The sequence below is a fragment of the Corapipo altera genome, unplaced genomic scaffold (assembly GCF_003945725.1).
Source record: "Corapipo altera isolate COAL_440 unplaced genomic scaffold, ASM394572v1 48b, whole genome shotgun sequence".
Classification (NCBI taxonomy): domain Eukaryota; kingdom Metazoa; phylum Chordata; class Aves; order Passeriformes; family Pipridae; genus Corapipo; species Corapipo altera.
In genome coordinates, this window is record NW_020884884.1 from 13964321 (window position 1) to 13984056 (window position 19736).

The window sequence follows — 19736 nt, forward strand, 5'->3', positions numbered from 1 at the left end:
TGGTCACGTCTGTGCCCTTCCATTTCCCTCCTGCTCCTAACCTTTGTTTTGTTCCTGGTGGCTGTCTGTCTTCATTTCCTTCCCTTGTTGTTCCCTTCAGAAACCTTGCCAAGTCCCTGCTCTTGGCTCTCACTCAAGAAGAATTTAGGAGAATGAACAGACACAAGGGACTGACTGAAAGCTACTGCTCTGTTTCCCTGCCTGCCTGCTATAAGCTGTCCTGTGCCCAGTGCGTCCCATCCAAGGCTGGTTGGTTCAGCCAGGGTGACCTTTCCCAGCCCCACAGATTGCTCTCAGGGAGCCAGCTATGGATGAGGAAAGCAGGCTGGCTGTGCCTCGCAGGGACACCATGTGCTGAAACCAGAAACAGCTCGCCAACAGCCCCGGAGCTTCAAGGACCAGGGCTGACGTCAGCCCCTTGAGACTGGCCTCCTAGAGGCTCCCAGGCTCCTGGTCTGCCATGGTCAGAAGGCCCTGGAGCAGGCGCACTGCTCTGCCGTGTGCTGCCGCCATCCCCATGCCGGTGGTGGTTCGGGGAGTGGGAAGAGCTCAGACGAAGGAAGCAGGAGCCAAAGCTTTGCTGCAGCTGTGTCAGGGTTTATGTTTCCCTGGGAGGGAGCTTCACCCCTTTGATCAGGGAGGCAGTGGGTGCAATGCTTGGCCTGCTCTTCAGACTCTTGGGTTCACTATGCTGCAGCTGATCTGGGGCAAGTCAGTGCCTCGCATGGTGCCTCGATTTTCCCCAGCAGTACAACTCCAGTGGGAATATCATGTCCCTGTGCAGTGGACCCTTGCAGTGTCTTACTCTCTATGCAGGCTGAGGACCACTGGGATGAAAAGTGCAGCACCCCAGGTCAGTGTTAGTGACCACAGTGATAGGGAAGAGTGGAGATCTTATTCGCCTGGGAGCGTCTTACTAGGAAAAGCCCTGCCTGAGCTGGGGGAACTGACCATCCTACCGTCCCTGCTGGGGGACTCCTGTCCTCCAGTCCCATGGGGGAAAAGGAGGTGCTGGCCAAGTGCAGAGATGTTGCAGCAGAGGTGTTGCAGCACATTGCTGGGGGCATTGCCTCTGAGTGTTATGTTGCATGTGAGTGTAATGTTGCAGAGATGCACAACGGATGGGACGGCAAATCCCTTGGGAACAAAGAGACTCCAGTGTGTGGCCTCTGCAGAACCCTGTTCCTTCCCAGGGAGGGAGCACATGAGGCTCTACCCCTGCTTTGAGAGCCAGATGCTTGCAACATTCCAGCACTGGGCAAAAGGTGGGGCAGGGCTTAATTGCTCTTGGGACTTGTAAAAGGCAGATTTTTGTCTCTTGCCAAAAATGCAGAGACCTTGCCGAGTCTGGAAGGTCAGGGTCTTTAGCCTCCATTCACAGTTGGGCAAAAGTACAGCCCAGGGAGTTGAAGGGACATAAACCTGCTCCTCTGTCAAGTCAGGCACAGAGCTGGGAAGAGAATACAACCTTAAAAGAAAATGAAATCACACCAGTATCTACTTCGAAACACAACATTTAGGGCAGCAGATTCCTGTGCCTGTGCATTTCCTGGGCCAAGGCACTTTGAGCCTTGCTGTAACTTCTCTGATCCCCAGAGGACTTTCTGGTCCTGCAGTCACTGCTCTGTCTCTCAACACTTTTTCTTGTCTATCCTTTATCCCTTTCCATGGGGAGGGCTCAAAATTATTCACCAGGTGGTTGACTTCTGTTTTGCTGGGTACCTGTCAAGGCTGCTTCCTTGGAGGCATCCATTTTCTTTACCAACCAATGGCACAACCAAGTATCCCCTATTAACTGCTGGGAAAGGCTGAGATCCACTTCCTGAGTCCAAACAGGGACTGTATACTCCTTAGCACTTACTTCTCTCAGATGATCAGCTAGCAGCTGGACATCAGCAAACAAGGAGCAGGAGATGTCCCTGGGCAGCGTAAGGGCAGTGTCGGTTTCTGGGAAGCCTGTGGATGGAGCAGCACTGGCAATGAGAGAGCAGGACTGGAAGCAGCCACATAGGGGTCTGTGCTCAGAGTGGTGGGAGGACTGCGTAGAGCTGTCCTCTCCCTGCCATCCCAAAGCCCCGGAGATTCGGCTTATTCAAAGCTTCCTTCTAAGCTGCTGGGCAGGGGTGAGTTCACAGCCCACACATCCTCTGGACAGATCCCAGACAGCCAATGTCTCTGTCTCCTCTGGGAGAGGATGACCCACTGGGAGACTACCTCATAGGAGGCAGAGCTGGAGGGTCATGGGTGTGGGACATGCCAGCCTTTGGGCTGGACACAGCTGTGCTTCCTCCTGGTACAACTCCTCTTGGTTAGTGCTGCCCGTTGGTGGAGGGAGTATCTTCTGAGCAGTCCTGTGCCCCACCAGACAACAGGCAAAGCTGGCACAGGCTTTGGGAGTGGGCCGGGTCCCTGGCTGTTGTCCCATGAGCAACCTGCCACCACTCAGCCTGCTCCCAGAACAGCATCTCTGCTCCATGGGATGGCAAGACCCTAGTGCCGTCTCAGAGGCAGGTACAGGGGACAGAGCAGCCATTGGCACTTGCTCGTGCTCAAAGAGGCTGCTGCATGATTAAGGCTCCAAAGGATTTAGCAGAGAGCAGGAATTCTGGGAAGAAGGGCATAGCCCTCCGGTACCTCTTCACAAGGTGTGCGAGATTCGCTGCAAATCTTGCTCTGGGCATAGCACTGTGAGCTTACAGAAATGGTGGGGAAGCAAGATGAGAGGTGGCCAGAGTCTTTTCTTTGAGGAGACTTTACCCTTCTGGCAGGGACCCCAGAGGGTGCTGGTGGTGGGGACACTGGTGGCACCCAAGCACCCAACCCCCGCGCAGGAGGAACACAGGCCATTCCTGCCAGGGAGGGATGTGAGCGCTATAAATAGTTTGTTTAACACACTGCGGCCAGGCCCTGGAAAGCCCCAGCCCATGCATGTTCCCTGCTGTTGGCGCTGAGACAGCAGCTGTTGGAAAAGACCAAATCCAGCAGCTGCTGCCTGGTACTCCTGGCCCCTGCCCCATGCCCGAGTCCTCCCAATCCCCCTGTAGGGTGACCGAGCCCATAGCATCCTTTGGCACAGGTGCCGAGGCTTGCTAAGGTGATTCCAGCTCTGTACTGCTGTTGGTGCTGCTTCCTGGGCTGGTGGTGGCTGCAGGATGCTGCTGGTGTCAGAGGGACAAGGAGGATGGGGAGAGGGCTTTCCTCCCTGACAGCCCTTGCAGTAGTGGACACGCCACTGAGCCTGGTGGGAGCTGTGGGGCCATGCCGGTGTCAGCTGCTGCCCACCCGCGTGCCCTCAGCTGTGGCCCTCCCCAGCCCTGGCTTGGGATGCTGGGCTGGGCCCCCCACACCCTGTCTCCACTTGCACAAAGGCCCCTTGTGCCGATGGGAATGACATTCCTGCAGCCGTGGGCCCAGTGCAGAATGAAGCATAGCCAAGGGGGGAGACGGGGCCAGAGCCCAGCTGCCAGGGCAGCTGGTGGGGCCAGGTGGGGATGGGCTGCGGTCCTGGCCCCCCTTCCATGCCTGGGGGATGGACATGAGCAGCTGGTGGGAGAAGGGGAAACCCCAGGATGAGCAGGCAGGTCTGGGCTGTGGGAGGCAGGGGAACGGGGTGCAGAAAAGACTGCGATGTTGGGGAGCCGGAGCAGCGGTGCTGTGCACCCATGGGTGCTGCCAGCCCACCTTGTGCACTCCCACCCAAAGCAGATCTATGGGATATGTGTGGGAAAGGCAGGAGCGGACTGGGCTGGCTCTCACTGGCTAGTGCCCATCACAGAACAAACCCAAAGCTAAGAGCAGTTTTGGTCACATCTGGCCCCCTTGCTCCTCACCTCACACCAGCATTTAAGGACTCTGCTGGGCATCCTCCTTGTCCCATTTGCAAGGAGGAGGACGAGCCACGCCACTTCTTGCAGCATTAGCTGGCAGCTGGGGAAGCCCCCCCCTGCCTGCCACCCCCCTGCGATCCTGGGCCTGCCAGATGCTGGGCTGCAAGGGAAGGGATCTGCCAGCTGGCACCCAGAGGGAGGGAGGGGACTTCTGGTAAGGCTATGCCAGGCGCACCTGTCATCTCAAAGCCAGGATGTCACCATGCCCTACAATGGGGCCTGTGTGTGTGTGACAAGGCCCTGCAGCTGGGACAGCAGTGACAGCTCTGCATGCCTGCCCCTGTGCTCCATCCCCACCTGAGCCCTTGTTTCACAGGGGCTTTGGGGCTGCATGGAGGAGCAGGAAGGCTGGGCTGGTAAGCCCTGTGGTACTCCCACCCCACAAGGGGCAGCTCAGCTCACAGGTAGTCAAGAGACAAGTGCAAGTAGCCCACCTCTATCCAGCCCTGGAGAGCCTCTGGAGGAGAGGGCAGCCCTGGGGGGCAGCTGAGGGGTCATTTCTTCCTGCTGTCACACCTCTGCCACCTGTGCTCTGAGCCAGGTTGGTTTGTCCCAGGGCTGGGTGCTGCTATGCAGTGGGGAGACTGGTCCCAGAGAGCTGGGCTGGTCCAAAGGGCACCTATGTAAGGGACACTGATGTTGGGATGGATAAGGTATGCAAGGTCACTTCTCTTCCAAGTGCTGAGCACCCCTGGGGCCATCTGGGCTTCAATGCCCTTCTGGGGTGTGAGCAAGGGGCAGGACACACTGACAAGTCCTGCTCTGAGCCATGCTATGAAAAGTCTCACCCCACAACACTCCACTGTCATTTTTGTGGAAGGCTTTTGCTTCCAACTATAACTGGCATGGCCTCAAAGGAAGCAGGGGAAAACATCCACCTCCCACAAACTCTACCCAGGGTTACATTACCTCTTTCAGTCCTTTTCCAGGGTCCAGAGTTCCTGGCTGCCCTCCATTCCCAGATCCATAGTTAACTCTATCCTATCCAAGTGGATCTTCTTTCCCCTCCTCAGCCTCCCCAAGACACTTTCCTTTAAGAGCTGTGCTCCCTTCCATCCCTCTTACATGGTGCTGCTCCATGTGTCAGTGTTAAGACGCCCGTGCAAAGGAAGAGGTGACTTTTCTAAAGTCCTAGGAGATATGGATCCCCTCCAGCCCCACAGCAAGACCCACACCTGGCAGTGCTCCTCCACCTGTGCCCCAGGCTGGGCAAGCAGCATGACCTGGGCTTGGCTCTGCATCTCATCCCCCCTAGCCCAGACCATGGTGAGCAAAGGGAGGACGTGATCCCCAAGTCACTGCCTGGACTACACATCTAACAGATCTGTTTATTTCTGGAGTACACAGTGAGCGGGGTGAGGAAGCAGAGCTGCCGGGCAGGCAGCAGTGGTTATTGCTGCAGGCGCATCCTCCAGTGACAACAGGGGTCTGGGGAAGCTTTAACTGCCTGCCTGCCTCTACAGGGCAAAGGATGGGCCCTCGCCCACCGCCAAGCTGGAGCCACCCCATTGCCCCAGAAGGTGAGGGGAGTGAGGAGCACAGAGAAGTGCAAATATGTTGGCACTGGAGTCCATCTGCTCTAGGCAAAGGAGCCAAAGGGAAGAGGAGAGTGTAATAGTGTGGGAGGATGATGGATTGGGAGAAAAAACCCAACTGTGTGCAGAAGAAGATCCCTTCCCCCTCACAAACCACCACCCCTCCTCTCTGGAGGAAGGCATTTCCTCTTGGGTGCTGTGCCCCCCAGCCCTGCTGTGGGCCATGACCAAGGGCAGCAGATGTCCCAGGAGCTCCCAGGGATGGGAAGGGAGGCCAGGCTGCTGTAACCATGTAGAAAAGAGGAGCTTCTGCTGCGGCACTACAAGGTGGCATGTGTTCATATGGTAGGGGAGCCCCAAAAGATTCAGTGCTTGAGTTGTAGGATTTGATCCAGTGGTGGGCATGGGCAGGGTCATGGAGGTGGGAGGGATGTGTTGAAGGCCACGCAGAAAGAGCCTGTGGGCTCCACGCTTTGGTCGTGCTTAGTGGTGGTAAGTACAGTGCAAGGGCTTCAAGAAATAGAGCATGGCCACTCCTCCTACCAGAAGGCCATGACGGCTCCCCCAGGAACCTGCTGCCTGAGCAAGGCAGTATCTGCTGATGCTCCCAGGTGTGGGTGCAGGGATAGACAATGTGTGCCAGAGAGGATGGGACAGCACTAGAGCAAGCAATATGAGTGTCCTCCCCCTCATCTCCATGCAATTCCTGCCTCTCCCTGCTCCCCCAGCCTGCTACTGTGCAAGGATTCACAGGTACCACATGATGCTTGCACTCCTCCTGTTCTGGGGTGGGAGAGAGGAGGGGGGAGTGGAAAGAAGCCCAGCCCAGAAGAGGAGAAGGGAATCCCCTGCCTGCCTTGACCCCTGATCCACTGGAGAAGGTGGTGTGAGGCTTCCTGGGAGGCAGGGCTGGTGGCTCAGCATGGAACGGAGCAAAGGGAAGAGTATCCTGTGTCCACGGATCCAAGGGGAGGCACTTGGAGGGGGCCTGGCCCGTTGGGGTGTCCCAGCTGCAGCAGGTCCGTCATGGCTCCTAGCCACACATTGTCAGCAGCAGCCACTGGGAAGGAGAGGAGAAGGGATAAGCAGGGGCTGGTGCATTTTTGGCATGCCCTCAAGTGCCAGCTTTAACAGCTCTCCAAGAAACATAGGGCCTGCAGCAATCCCCTTTTCTTATCTTGATCATTTATGGGTTCTTGCCCTACCCGAGGGGCTGGAGGGTTTTCTACCACCCACCCCAGGTGCCCCATTCACCCTAATGCCTTGTCCCCTTGTTTCCCACCCCACCTTCCACTAGGCTGAGCTCTCACCTCAGCGAGGTTCATGACAGCGGTCCCAGTGCCATCAGGGTCCATACTGCGGAAGAACCCTGCAGGGACACAAGAGCACGGTGAGCAACACATCCCTCTGTTCCTGCCCTCCCTGCCCCAGGGCCATCACTCACTGAACATGGCCTCCAGCTTCACAAGGCAGCAGACAAAGTTGTCAAAGTCCACACCCATGTTATCATCTGCATAGCGGGCCACCACCACCTGATGCAGCTTGTTGTTCAGCTTGAAACCTGCAAGGCAGAGAGAAGTCAGGACCCCCGCAGGAGAGGAGGGTGTAATTGTCAAAGTCCACGCACCCACACAAAGGGTCTACCAACCCACCCAAGGAAAGGCACCGTGTCCAGCCTCAACAGGAAGAGGGGATGCTCCCCCTGCAGCCATATGACTGGTTAGCTCACTGATCCACCTCAGGCCTCTGCTTCGCCAGGATGGGATTCTGCAGGTCAGAGGAGGACAGAGGCTGGGACCACCTTGCATGCGTCCCTAACTCTGAGTCTCCAGCACTTGGCACAGCTGGGATGGAGAGAGCCTGGTGCATACATGGGCCACATCTCACTACAGCAGGTTGGTTCCAAGCATGCAGTATAGGCTAGTTACACTCTTCTCCAGTTACTTAGGACAGGACTCTGACAGCAGGAGCCCCTTACCCAGCCCTCATCCCAGCCCCATCCTTCCCCAGACCTACCTGCAGACTCCAGAGCCATGCGCATCTCATAGGAGCTCATGGTGCCAGACTTATCCAGGTCGTGCTGGCGGAAGATTGTCTGCAAAAGCATCACAGAGGACATGAAAGACAGGCTCTCCTGTGGCCTCCAGCCTGGCTGTCCCCTCACCCTGCTGCCTCAGGAGGGGAGCTACCCCTGTGCAGTGCACCATGCCCCCTCTCCTTCTCACCAGCCAGCTCCGGATCTTGTTCCACAGGATCTGGAATTCCACCAGCCCGAGGCGGGCACTGCCATCTTTCTGGGGAGCAGAGGGTCAAGGAGAAAGCAGCCAGCAAAGGGAGTGGTGCAAAGACAAAGCCATCAGATTCCAGCCACTTGAGGCAAGAAAAGCCTGGCCATGGTTGGCCTGCCCAATATTCCCTCCAGCTTCCCCTCTCTGTCCTGCAGCACTGGCAAGATCAGAGCCTGCAACCCAACAGGGAAAGGGCAATGCTTGCACTACCTGTCATACCACTCCCTGGGAGCAACTGTGCTGCTGCTATAGGAAGCCCATCACTATGCTGTCCTCGGAGCAAAACTGGGTTGGCCTGCAGCAAAAAGGGCTGTTGTAAGGCCAGGCGGGAGAAGGGCTTGGAGGTGCTCCTCTGTCCTTGCCTGACCCCTCAGCTGCATGTCCTTGTGCAAGCATGACACAGGCCATGGCTCCTGTCACTCTACATCTCTCATCCTCAACAGCTGGACAGGATGGTTTAGGGGAAAGAAGCCCAAGAGTCCTCATTCCCTTCCAGGAGTGCCTCAAAGGCTGGGTGGCATGATAACACATCAGGCTGGGGAGCCCATGTAAAGGGAAGCACAGGGAGCTTCCTCCTGGCAGGGAAAGTAGAAGGCATGAGTGGGCTGGGCTTCTGGTGGTGGCAGAGCCAGGACCCAAGCAAGCAGGGGAACTCATGGCCCTTTTTTTTTTTCCCAAAAAAACCTGCTGCTAAAGCCAAGGGGTGGTGTGGTGGCCCTGAAGCCATAAGGACCCTTTCCTGTCTTCCCCCCGTTGAACAGCCTCAGCATGGCTGGAGAGCCAAGCCTCAATTCCCACAGAGAAGACTCGCTGCTGGCAAGCAGCAGGCTGAGCACCAGAGAAGTTGGCCCCTGCCCACAGCACCAAGAGAATACATCCATCAGGTTGACCATGTTGCGGCAGGAGTCCACACTGAACCCATCTGTCTTCAGATCTTTGTCTGAGGAGGAAGGAGGAGGTTGAGCACATGAACCAAAACCCCACCTGCTGAGCAGGCCCAGGGCACAGGGAGCAGGAGGTGGGAAGGGCAATGCTTACGTCTAGCAATGACTCTGTTCAGAATAGTCCGGAGCTCAAAGACGCTGATTTCCATGTCCTGTAACAGGAGCAGAATTAGCATCACCCCTTACTTGCTCTCCACCCCACTTGTGGCCATTCCCCCCCTCCCGTCTAAACATCTCTGCCTTAATCACAAAACATGAAGGTGCAATTACATTTTTTGCGTGCCCAGAAGAGTTTGGGTCACAGCTGGATGCCTCTTCCCCAAATCTGCCCCTGTCACACCACCCCTGAGGGCAGCTGGGCTGAGCTGTGGCAGAAATGGACCCGTCTGCAGGATGGGACTGAGTGACTGTGGACTGGGCTGGAACTCCCATGGCTAGGGATCCCATCTCATCCCCTCCCCCGGGCAGGGCCTCCAAGAGCTTGGCACAGCCATACCCACCTCTCCTGCCAGCTGCTGGAACATGTTCTTGAAGCCATCTTCTATGTCATCCTCAGTTATTTCCTCCTGGGGTGACACAGGTCAGAAGGAAGAGGTTAGTGGTCAAACCCAGGCTCTGCCCTGCCTCCCAAGCTCAGTAAACCCCAACTGGAAAAAGGAAGCTCTTCCTTGTTCTTCTCATCTTTGTTAATCTTCACATCCCTGTTGCCCTGACCCTGCCAGCCCCTCTCTAGCCACAATGATATCCCAAATTCAGACAGCCACCTCCTGCCTGCAGCTCCCCCTCCCAAGCCCCAGAGCCTTAGCACCAGCTGAACCAAAGTGGCAGCTCCTACCTCATCTGCCAGGTCTGCTGAGATCTCCTCATCCAGCTCCCTGGGGCAGAAAGGAGAAAAACAAAGCGATGAGCAGGGTCCCCAGCCAGCAGGCTGCCTGCAGCGGGGAAACACCCCCCCCCCCCCCCGATACAGGGTGTCCCCTCCCATGCAGGGACTCACGCTGTGTCAGACTGCTTCTCGGTGAAGACCCGCAGGACGAAGTCGGCCTCCTTGTGTGGCTCGAAGGTGGAGGGCACGACGATGTACTCGCCGGGGGGCAGACGGATCTGGTTGCTCACCTCCCGCAGGTTGATGAAGGTCTCAGAGCGTGCCCGTGACTGGTTTCGCAGGAAGAAGTCCTTCTTCAAGTGCACGTTCTGGGTGCCTTGGGCCTGGGGGAAGGAATGCGCTTGTGGATCACAGCCCCACAATGGGGAGCACCCACGGGGAGCGGTGGGGCCAATGCCAGCCCCTGTCAGGCAGGACATCCCTGTCCTGCCCATCCCAGTAGGAGCCATCCCTCCCTCCCACATGGAGGTGCCCAGCACCCACTAGCACCCTAGCCACTGCCCATGGCAGTGGGTGCATCCACCCATTCCTGTCCACTCTTGGGATCCCCTCCAAGAGGGGGCAGGCTCCAGCAGCTCAGGACATACCTCCTCAGGAACCTGCAGAGGAGAGAAAAGGAGGAAAAAATCAGAGTCCCAGTATCTGCCCCATCCCTTACAGCTGCAGGGAGCACAGGATAGGGAATATTAACTCATAGACTGGTCAAGGCAGGTGGAAAAGGTTTCCTTGAGGACTGGGGTTGAGGTGGGACTGGCAGGGCTGAGCCTGTCCCAGGGAAGTGGCATTGGGACTGGCAGGGGTTACCTCATAGACAGCAAAGCCGATGGTGTGCATGTCGCCTCCCACCCGCCGCTCCCGCCGCCGGTGCTTCTGCATCAGAGCCACCAGGAAGCTGCAGGCCACCTCATCATCCCCAGGGTCATCATCTTCTTCCAGCAACTTGATCTTGAACTGGGGGTTGATCCAGAATGTGGCTGACAGGAAGAGGATGTGTGGATGAGACACTTGGCTTCATCACGCTGCCAAGAGCAGAGACGTGGAGGCCAGAGGTACCTGGGTGATTCCTGCAGCCCCCAGCAGTGCTTCCCCGGCGCCACGTGCCCTCAAACACCTGTGTGTGCCATCTGCTGAGCTCGTCCTTGGTGAGTGCATCAGGGGTCAGGTTGCAGATCTCCAGCCTGGAGAACTCTCTCATGAAGTCCCGGAAAGACATCCTGCAGGAGGCAGGTAGGGGATGAGGCCAGGGCACTGCTGTGGGGAGGGAGGACAGCACAAGCAGCCCTGGACCCAGCCAAGATTTGGGGATAATTAAGTGACAGTAAGATCTTTTACCCTAAACAGTGATAGCTTATTTAAAGCCTTCTGCTAGGTTTAGGAAAGAAGGGATGTTTACCCTTCCTAGATGTTTATATTGCATTTAGTTGGGCTGAATTTCCTTGAAAGGAGGAAAATTATTAACTAGATCAGATGAGAAAACACTGGCAAGCTCTCCAGTGCTGGAAAGCCAGCTCATAAAGGCAGGTCATGCGCTTCAGGTGAAGCATGACCGCAGGATCTCTTCCCAGCTCCTCTGCTCCTTCCCAGGCTGGCTGCTGACATAGAGAAGCACTTTGCCCCGGCACTCACCAGAACTCTCCATCCTCCATCTTCAGCTGCAGCTCTTCCCTTTCATCAGGGTCAATGTTGTTCCATTCAGAGGAGCTGGAACAGCAGGAGAGAGAAAATTAGATGAGGACTCCTCGAGGTGAATTGAGAGCACTTTGGAGCTGACCCTTAACTTCTCCCCTTTCCAATGTGAAGGGTACTGCATGCTGCCAAGTTCCCCTCAGCATGCCACGTGCTGAATTGCTCTGTGCACAGGGCTTGCTGGCCTGCCAGTGGAAGACTGGCACCCTTTCTGTCCTGCTTACCCATCACTCCAGGCTCCAGTCCACTCCACCTGACCCCAGGGATTCCTGATGCGGATGAGTTGTTCCTGCTGACCCCGGTAGTTCACCTGCCAGACACCAGACACAGGAGGTTGAGCCCATTCCACTGTCCAGGCTATGTTATCACAAAGTCTAATCTAGCTAACTCACGTCTCTGAAGGCTGTGACAGAATAGGCATGGCCCTTCACCAGCTTCTTGAAGGTCACTGCTTCCATATCGAAGGCGCTTGTGATCTGAGGAGAATGTGCAAGCTCAAGTCAACACGATTAAATAATGTAGTCCTATCCCTACCCCTTCCCTCCACTGTGTGGAGAATTCCCCTTGCAAAGAGAAGTAGCAGGGAGCAGCTCCCTGTGCTCAAGGACTTCTGGCTCTTCTGGCTGAGGACAATTTAAAGAAGTTTCCCTGCCAGAGGATCCTGAAGATCCATCAGGGAACCACCCAAGGAGCCCGTTCACAGCAACCAGGCTGCAGCATCACATGCTGTGCCCCAGGGCTGCCACACTGGCTCTGGAAAGGGTGCTCTGCTAAGACGGGGAAGAAGTAACCTCCCAGTGAGGGGACTGCTGATACAACCTTGGGCTGTGAGGCCTCACTTTGGCCGCTGCAGTGGCAGAACCCCAGCTCATCCCAGTGCACCACTTACGTCGATGGAGCAGCCCAGCAGGGACCCCCTCTCCAGCGCCTTGCGGATGATGTGGCCCATGTTGCGCGGCGGTCGCTTCAGGTCGTACATCTCTGCCACGCCGCCCGTGAAGTCCTCGAAGCCTTCGGTGGTGCTGCCCCCTGAGAGCGACTCGTAGCAGCCGTTCAGCCTGAGCGGTGACAGGGGCACGTGAGGAGACAAGGAGGCAGCACGCTGCTGCTCCTCAGGCACCCAGCACAAGCAGGGCCAGCAACAGAAGAGACTCCCTTCCCTCTGCCCTGCACAGTGAGGTGCCCTGTCCCCCCCCCCGCCCACATGCCCACCACAGGGGTACCCACTTGGCATAGGCCTTCTCCAGCAGAGCACTCCAGAATTCGGTGCACTCCGCTGAGTGGACAAACAGGAGCTCTCCATCCTTGGTGGGCAGCTGGTCATCCACCACCACATCCACCCACTCACCAAATTGCCAGATCTGGAGGGTGAGGAGAGAGTGGGGTGAGCTCGGAGCATCACATGCTTGCTCATCCCTATCCCAGAGGGATGCCCTCAACCCACCACCCTCCCTTCCACCCCAGCCCACCAGCTGTGGAGGGCCAGGAGCCCCCAGCCCACCTGGAAGTGGAAGATGCCAGCGTAGTCCTCCTGGAAGCTCTGTCCATGGGGCACCACACGGTGCAGAAGCTCCTCATTGAGCGTGAGGGAGCCAATGGCAGCCAGCAGCCAGCAGTCACCTGGGGAAGGAGAGGAAGTCAGTGTGAGCAGCCATCACCTCTATATCTGGGAGAGTAGGCAATGGATGTTTAGGAGCCCATGTTGTGCTCTCCTTGCAAATGTTTGGAGTTCCCCAGATCAAAAAGAATGTGGGAAAACCAGAGAGGGTCCAGCAAACAGAGCACACACAGGCAGGCTTGCTCATCCTGCCCTCAGAGAGTATTAGCTAAAGGCAACATGGAACAATCTTCCCTGACCTGGAGCCTGTGTCCAGAACACCACATAGTCAGCTCCAACAGCCCCTTCCTGCAGCCATATATCTAGACCCTCCTGGAACTCATTCATATGACTGCCCTCCATATCTCAGACAGCAAATTCTGCAGTGGAATTACACTTTGCATTTAAAAAGCCATTTTATCAAGCAAGAGGGTTAATGCTGCTGTCTCAGCTTCTCAATTGCAAGCAATGCCACCGCCCTTTTCCTTCCAAGTGCTCTTAACCACAAGTGCTGCTCCAGGCCAGCACTACGCTTTAAATTCTTTCCCTTGATTCCTATTTCTCTTTTGCCTTTGAAGCCTTTCACACCTTAGCCTTGAGCCTGGATAACCTGTAACTGGGCTGTGGTTTGACAAAATGGAGTTTCAGATTTTTTAATGACCAGTTGAACACTACCACAGTGCTCTGGGCTGTTATGTGCTCCAGTTACCACCTCAAATTTGTCCTAATTACTGTATGCATTAAAAGGTCAGCCCTGAAACCAGCATGCTATGTGTGGTTAGGTATATGATACTGCCAATCAAGTGATCCCAATCAGGACAACACTCTCGGTGGTACCAAGATCTGTTTCCAATGACCACTCTGCCAGCCTACATAGCCCATTAACATTTCTCTCCTTGTCTCAGTGCCTTTGCCTTGAGAGACATCCCTGGAGTCCACCTCTGGAGTGTGGACAAATCATCACTTGTACTCAATAGCTCTCAATTCCCTTCTGCCAGACTGCATTGCTTTGCAACCACTTTGTCACAACCACCACATCCTCACCTCAATTTGTTACTGCCATCCAGCTGCCACCCCTCATCATTCACCAAAGCAGGGAGCTCTTTGGAGCAGCTCCTGGCATTGTTGTCAGCACGTCAGGCATGGATCCACCCATCATCTTGCCTGACCTCAGCATGGTCAAGCTGTGCAGACATCAACCCATTTTCGTGGAGCCTTAACCTAGAGCCAGCAGGAGGCACAGGATGTCCCACACCTTCCATTTTCCAGTGCACTAAATGGAAAGTTGAGCCAGCCATTCAACCCTCCCCAGTCACTACTCTCCCAGACCAAGGTCCAGGGACAGAGCTCAAACACTCACCCAGAGCCCCCTGGCAGATGTCCGTCCGGGTTGCACCACCAACGATGAACTGAGGGTCATCCACTAATTCCTGCAGAAGAACAGGATCAGATGCTGGTGCTGGAGTACGGCAGGGTCTGGGCTTCAGCAGGGCTGGCACCCACTGCAGCTCTGACTCGGGAGAAATTTTATATGGTCCCTGCCATATACCATGGCACCCCATATGCCCTCTACTAGGGAAGGCTGCTTGACTGCAATTCCAAGGCCATCATAGTAAGGCAAGGCAGGATCTTCTACTGTAGCCATGGGAAGACAAGGCTGGATAAACAAATGATGTTCCCCTTGCACTCATGGCACCAGGGGATATATGCTCTCAAAAGCCCCAGTCACTGAGGGTGACACATCCATGCCATGACACCTAGAAGCAACAACAGAGCCCACCTATTTTTGAGCCCACAGTCTGCTGTGCAGAGGAAGCTGGGCCTGCTAGGCACAATGCTCTTCTGAGCAGACACCCACAGGGCATTGCTCCGGGAGCTTAGGAAGGGAAGCTAAGCAGCACTCCAGGCACTTTGAGCACTGAGGGGAGCCAGCCAGGGCCAGGCTGCAGATCAGCACACCATGTCAGTGCAGACATGCAGGGCAGAGATGCCAGCCCAGCCTGAGAAGCAAGCCCAGAACTTACCGACGGACGCTTCCACTCCACCCCCCGTGTCTTGCTGGAATGAGGCCCCAGCTCCTTGAATCCAAGGGCAGTGGGGCCAGCTGGGAACTGGGGATCCCTGAAGAGGGTGCCGCTCTCAATGCATTGCTGCTTGAGGGCCTCATAGTCCTGGTTGAGGTACTTGATGGCGTTGTTGTGCTGGCCAAGCCCCTCAGCTCTCAGGCGGTCTCTCTGTAGACGGGCAGCCATCCCTCCAAAGGGCATCATGGCCAGGCACCTGCAGCACTGCCTTCAGCCCCACTCCCTGCAACAGAACGGGCATGGCCAGGCTGAGGCAGAGCTTGGTACCTTGCACTCCCCTGGGGACATCAGCCACCTCACAGAGCCAGGCTTGAAGGCTGGATCCCCAGTACCCCACTAGCCTCACAGCAGGGACCTTCTCCATCACCAGTGCCCTGGGTCAGTGAGCCCAGTGGCACACAGAGCACCCCGGGGTGGGCACACGCACCAGGGAAACCTCCCCCGACCCCATTCCCTAAAGCAGCCCCGTTTTGAGCCCTGTCCTCCAGCCTGGCCATCACAGTCCTGCTGTCTTTAGGGGACGCCAAGGAAGCAGAGCGGTGTTGAGGGCTGGCTAGGAGGAAGTAGCACACCAGCAGCTAGGTCACGGATCTCCCGTCCTGTCCCGTCCCTGCTGCTGAGCCCAGAAGACTGAGCCCGGAGGAATTTCAGGCTCTTCCCGCCCCCGCCAGCCTCTCCTCCCGGCGCAGCTTTCCGGGTCCTTCCCTAGTCCCGGCTCCTCCTCACCCGGGAGGGCGTAAGCAGCCGCCCGCAGCTTCTCCCAGCCCCGGGCGCCTCTCCCTCTCCTTCGAAACCCGCCCCAGCTGCCTGAGCACTGAGTCAATAGGGCCGGCTAAGGAGGAGCCCAGCGGGGCGCAGATAGCTCTATCTATGGGGCCGGAGGAGAACAGGGAAGGAAGAGGTGGGACGGCCCTTCCCGGCACACACACACGCAGGCAGGATGATTCAAGGCTCGTCGAGGGCCAGCGGAGCAGCCTGCTGGGAGACACCGGGAAGGGATGTGAGATGCAGCGGGGCACCCCGGCAGCAGGAGACTGGGGCAGGGCATACACCGCAGAGCCCCCACACCGCACCGGTCCCTGCCCTGGCCTTCCTCCCCGGGGGTTTAACCAGTAGCTCACGGCCAGGCGCTTCAAACCAGCAATGACACAGCTGCCAGGCATGTCTGGCCCTGCAGCCCTGCCCCACCGCTGTGGCGGCAAGTCCCAACTCCTCTCCCAGCGCCCAGCTGCCATCAGCCCTGTCCAGGCACCATGACAGCAGCCGGCGTTCCACCCACTGCACCGCCCAGGATGGAAGGGGCCTCCAGGGGCCGTCTGGTCCAAGCCCCCATGCAAGCAGTGTCACCTGCAGCAGGGCCATGGGGAAGGTGCCACCACCATCAGCCCACCTGCATCTGCAGCTCAATGTGCCACACTCCCCAGCCATCTCAGCTCCTGCTTGGCAGGGCTGGTGCTGAATTCTTCAGAGGTTTCTCCCTGTGAGGGAGTGGAGCAGTCCTTGGGTAAATAACCCTGGAGTCAGCAACCCACTCAGAGCAGCCAGCTCAGATGCCGGGGCTGGCCAGCAGCCTCCCTAGCACCTAGTCCCAGGGGAGTGGGGCACAGCCTTGCTCTGAAGAAGTGGTTTTCCTTGTCCTGAAGTGCTATGATAGCTAAGGGAAGGCAGGGAACAGTGAAAAGCTCTTGGCACATGCATAGGGCATAACTCTGGCTCCTAACTCATGGGGCTGCCCTAGCCAGAAGCTTTTCAGAAGAAAAATCTAGTCTTCCCCATCATTCCGTCTGCCCTGGGATGCTCTAAACCCACTATCCTTCTCCAAGGCGGCGCCAGCCCTTCTCTCCTCTACAGTGGCCCCAAATCAATGGAGCTCCTCCCTCCAGCTCCTGCTCCGCAGCCAAACACCCTGGCAGTTTCTCCAGCAGCAAGGCACTCATTGCCTGCAGAGCTGGTGGAATAGCTTCTCCAGTCCAATAGCTTCTCCAGGTGCTGCCCAAAGCCCAGGAATGGCTGCAGGAGAAGAAAACTCAAGTGCAGGCACTCACACTGCCTCCAGTTCCCACCTTGCCACCTCCCCGGCACTCACAACATAGCCTGCTGAGGGCCAGGGAACTTCCCCTGCCCGCACCCCCTGACAGACTCCCTGCACCCTCTCCCACCCTCTCCCACCCTACCTACCAGGACGGGCCATGGCCGCGGACATAGGGAGCTGTGTGCCGACACGGGCACTGTACAAGTTATTCTTAGATCTGTGGCTCAAAATACTCGGAAGGCTGTGCTCAGCGGCAGACGGAGGTCACGCAAGCGCAGAGCAAGGAAAAGCATTTCAGAACCCAGAATGGGAGAGGAACCACATGGGGCCTTAAACGACAGGATTGGCTGCTGACACCTCCTCAGGATGATGCTGATGGACACTGCAGGTCCTCCGTGGAGGAGGAAGGGGTGCGATGAGAAAAGCCAAGCCCCCAGGGCAGTTTTCCACAGCAGATGACATCCAACTACAATAGGATGCTTTCCAGTACTGGAAGTACTTCTGATCCCTCCCAGCTGGGAGCAGAAAGATATGCTGGTACCTGCAGGGTCTCAATACCTCATGCACCTTAGCGCATAATGCAAAACCCCTGCGCAAAATCACTGCTGAAGTCCAGCCAAAAATCTCTGCAGACCTCTGTTTTGTCAGCTGCTCTTGCAGATCAGAGGAAGCGGGAAGTTCCCTTCCTCAAGCCAGCCCTGACACACAGTATCCTGCCGCATACTCAGCTCGGGGCAAGAAGCCACTGCCGCCCATAGGGTCCCACACGGCTCAAGCAGCTCTCAGGCCCTTGCCAGCCCTCCGGAAGACAAAGATCCTAATTTCCCACAAGCTTCCCTTTATGTTCCCGCACCCCTTCAAAGAGATGCGGCGTTGGCTTTGGGGTCGGCAGCGCATCCTGGGTGGCCGCGGTACTCAGTTTACTCGCCGCCGCCCTGACTGGGAAGCCACTGGGTCTCTGCGGATGCGTCATCTAATGTAAAAATCCCCACGAACAGAAAGGGGATGGGACAGGCAAGCCTGGAGAAGCTTAGAGAACAGAGGAAGCAGCCGGGGGAGGGGGGAGAGGCCAGTCGCCGGGCGGGCAGTGTTCCACCGCCGCGGGGGCGTTCGGAGGAACCCCACCTGCCCGGCCGTGGGGAGGGCCCCGGGTACTTAACCCTGGGCCGGGGTCGGATAAGGGTGAGGATGGGGGGGATGGACTTACGGAAGCTGCCGCCGCCACCGCCCTGCCCGCTTCGGCCCGGCCCGGCCCAGCCCAGCCCGGCTCGGTACGGCCCCGCGGAAGGTGGAGTTTCGGTGGGCAGGATGTGCGAGCAAAGACGGGAGGGCGGTGGGAGGGGGAATTAAAGGAGCAGTGACAGCTCACAGACACTAGAAGGGGATTTATCGGGGCTGCTGGTGCGGTTCTGTCTGTTGTCACCCTCTCCCAGCTCCCGGGGATGGAAGGGTACCGCCGGGATGGGCCCGCTTCTTTCACCATTCAGAGTAAAGTGTTCGGTGCACACAGAAACCGCGCCTGGAAGGAGAAGAGGAAGTAACTTTCCCGTAGGAATGGGTTTGGGGATGACTGCCCCACACTGCTGGCAAGTCAGCTTAGTTGGGTGAGCTCTTTATTGCACCTTGTCCCAGGGCTTATTGACCTTCTGGTGCCATGGCTGACTATGGTGGTCCCAATGGGTTTCACACACTGTGGGGTCCCTCTTCTTCCCTTATGTCTGGGAAGGCTGTGCCTGCACCACCTCACCCTTACAAGCCCAGGGACTCATGGCTGGCAACCCTGACACCAGCTGCCCTGGCTTCCCCACCAGCCATGGTACCCATCCCACCAGCTGCTCCCTGTTGCCGAGTGCCAGCAGGGAGGTCCCCGTGCCCTGTGGCTTCCCGCAGAGGGGCTGCCCCTGCATGCCCTCTGTGACTCATGGTGCAGCAATGCTGGGTGGTGCTGTTACCAGTGGGCATGGCCACAGCAGGGCTTGGCACAGCACTCTGCAGCCCTGTGTGGTGCAACATGGCTCTCTCTGGCATGGCATGGCACAGCTCGGCCTGGTGTGGCTCAGCACAGCATGTCTAGCATGGCCTGGCCTGGCCTGACCAGCTCAGTTCAGCCTCGTCCCAAGGAAAGAAGCTCTGCACTGCCATCCTTCTGCTGCCAGGGCTGGACAGGATGATCCCGGCAACCATGGGGCTCCTTCTCCTCCCCTGGTGCCTGCTTGCAGCTGGGGAGGCCGTGCCCGTACAGCCTCACTGCAGCAGCTGGCATTGAGCCTGTGGGAGTCCAGGCTTCACACAGCACCTGCTTCCTAACTCACTGTGCCTTGCTCCAGGGGATAAATAAATCCTTGCTAAGCAGGGAGCAGGTTGCACACGGGTATAGGAGCTGTGTCCCTTGCCTGTGGGAAAGGCAACTGGGACATATAAAACTGGCTGTAGCATGGTCCTGCTGCCACATCCAAAAGGGGCCACTGCAGTCCTGGCCAGCACCAACCAGAGCTGCCCTGTCCCATCCCTACCTGGGAGAGCCTGTCACAGGCAGGTTATTCTGCGCACCCTGGTGTAAAGGAGGCTCTGGAGTGCCCTGCTCTGGGTTGTTGCAGGGGCTGCTCCCTCTCTTCCTCAGCCAAAGGCAGCTGTGTCAGTGCCTGCAGGCTGGAGACATAGGGGGTTCCCTGCTGGGGTCACCCTCCAGCTCTGCATGGAGCTGCAGGCAGCACCGTGCTTTCAGACAAGGAGCAAGAGGCTGGGGCAGGAACAAGTACATTGCCTGTGCTTGTTCCTCCTTTGGACTTGTGCCCAA

At 57.3% G+C, this 19736-nt stretch overlaps 1 protein-coding gene across 4 annotated transcripts; it reads right to left on the minus strand.

The window, feature by feature from the left end:
• Window positions 1-663: 663 nt before the first annotated feature.
• On the minus strand, window positions 664-18238 carry CAPN11 (calpain 11). 4 transcript variants are annotated; one of them, XR_003527370.1, is made up of 22 exons: window positions 14848-15111; window positions 14184-14253; window positions 12728-12846; window positions 12454-12587; window positions 12116-12284; window positions 11619-11702; window positions 11451-11536; window positions 11167-11241; window positions 10594-10754; window positions 10345-10514; window positions 10128-10139; window positions 9652-9863; window positions 9490-9529; window positions 9155-9220; window positions 8749-8806; window positions 8586-8650; window positions 7648-7716; window positions 7439-7517; window positions 6867-6983; window positions 6733-6791; window positions 5957-6482; window positions 664-674 (listed from the first exon to the last, which is right to left on the minus strand). XR_003527370.1 is itself a non-coding variant. In XM_027641293.1 (22 exons), exons 2-22 carry the CDS (start codon window positions 15091-15093, stop codon window positions 6456-6458), a joined length of 2118 nt encoding a protein of 705 aa, XP_027497094.1. In that variant the 5' UTR covers window positions 15094-15130; window positions 18147-18238; the 3' UTR covers window positions 6160-6455. The 4 variants fall into 4 exon arrangements, 3 of the variants coding, with proteins under 3 accessions (XP_027497093.1, XP_027497094.1, XP_027497095.1); XM_027641293.1 differs by lacking the exon at window positions 664-674 and adding an exon at window positions 18147-18238 and having other exon boundaries at window positions 6160-6482; window positions 14848-15130; XM_027641294.1 differs by lacking the exon at window positions 664-674 and adding an exon at window positions 17086-17183 and having other exon boundaries at window positions 6160-6482; window positions 14848-15130.
• Window positions 18239-19736: the final 1498 nt, after the last annotated feature.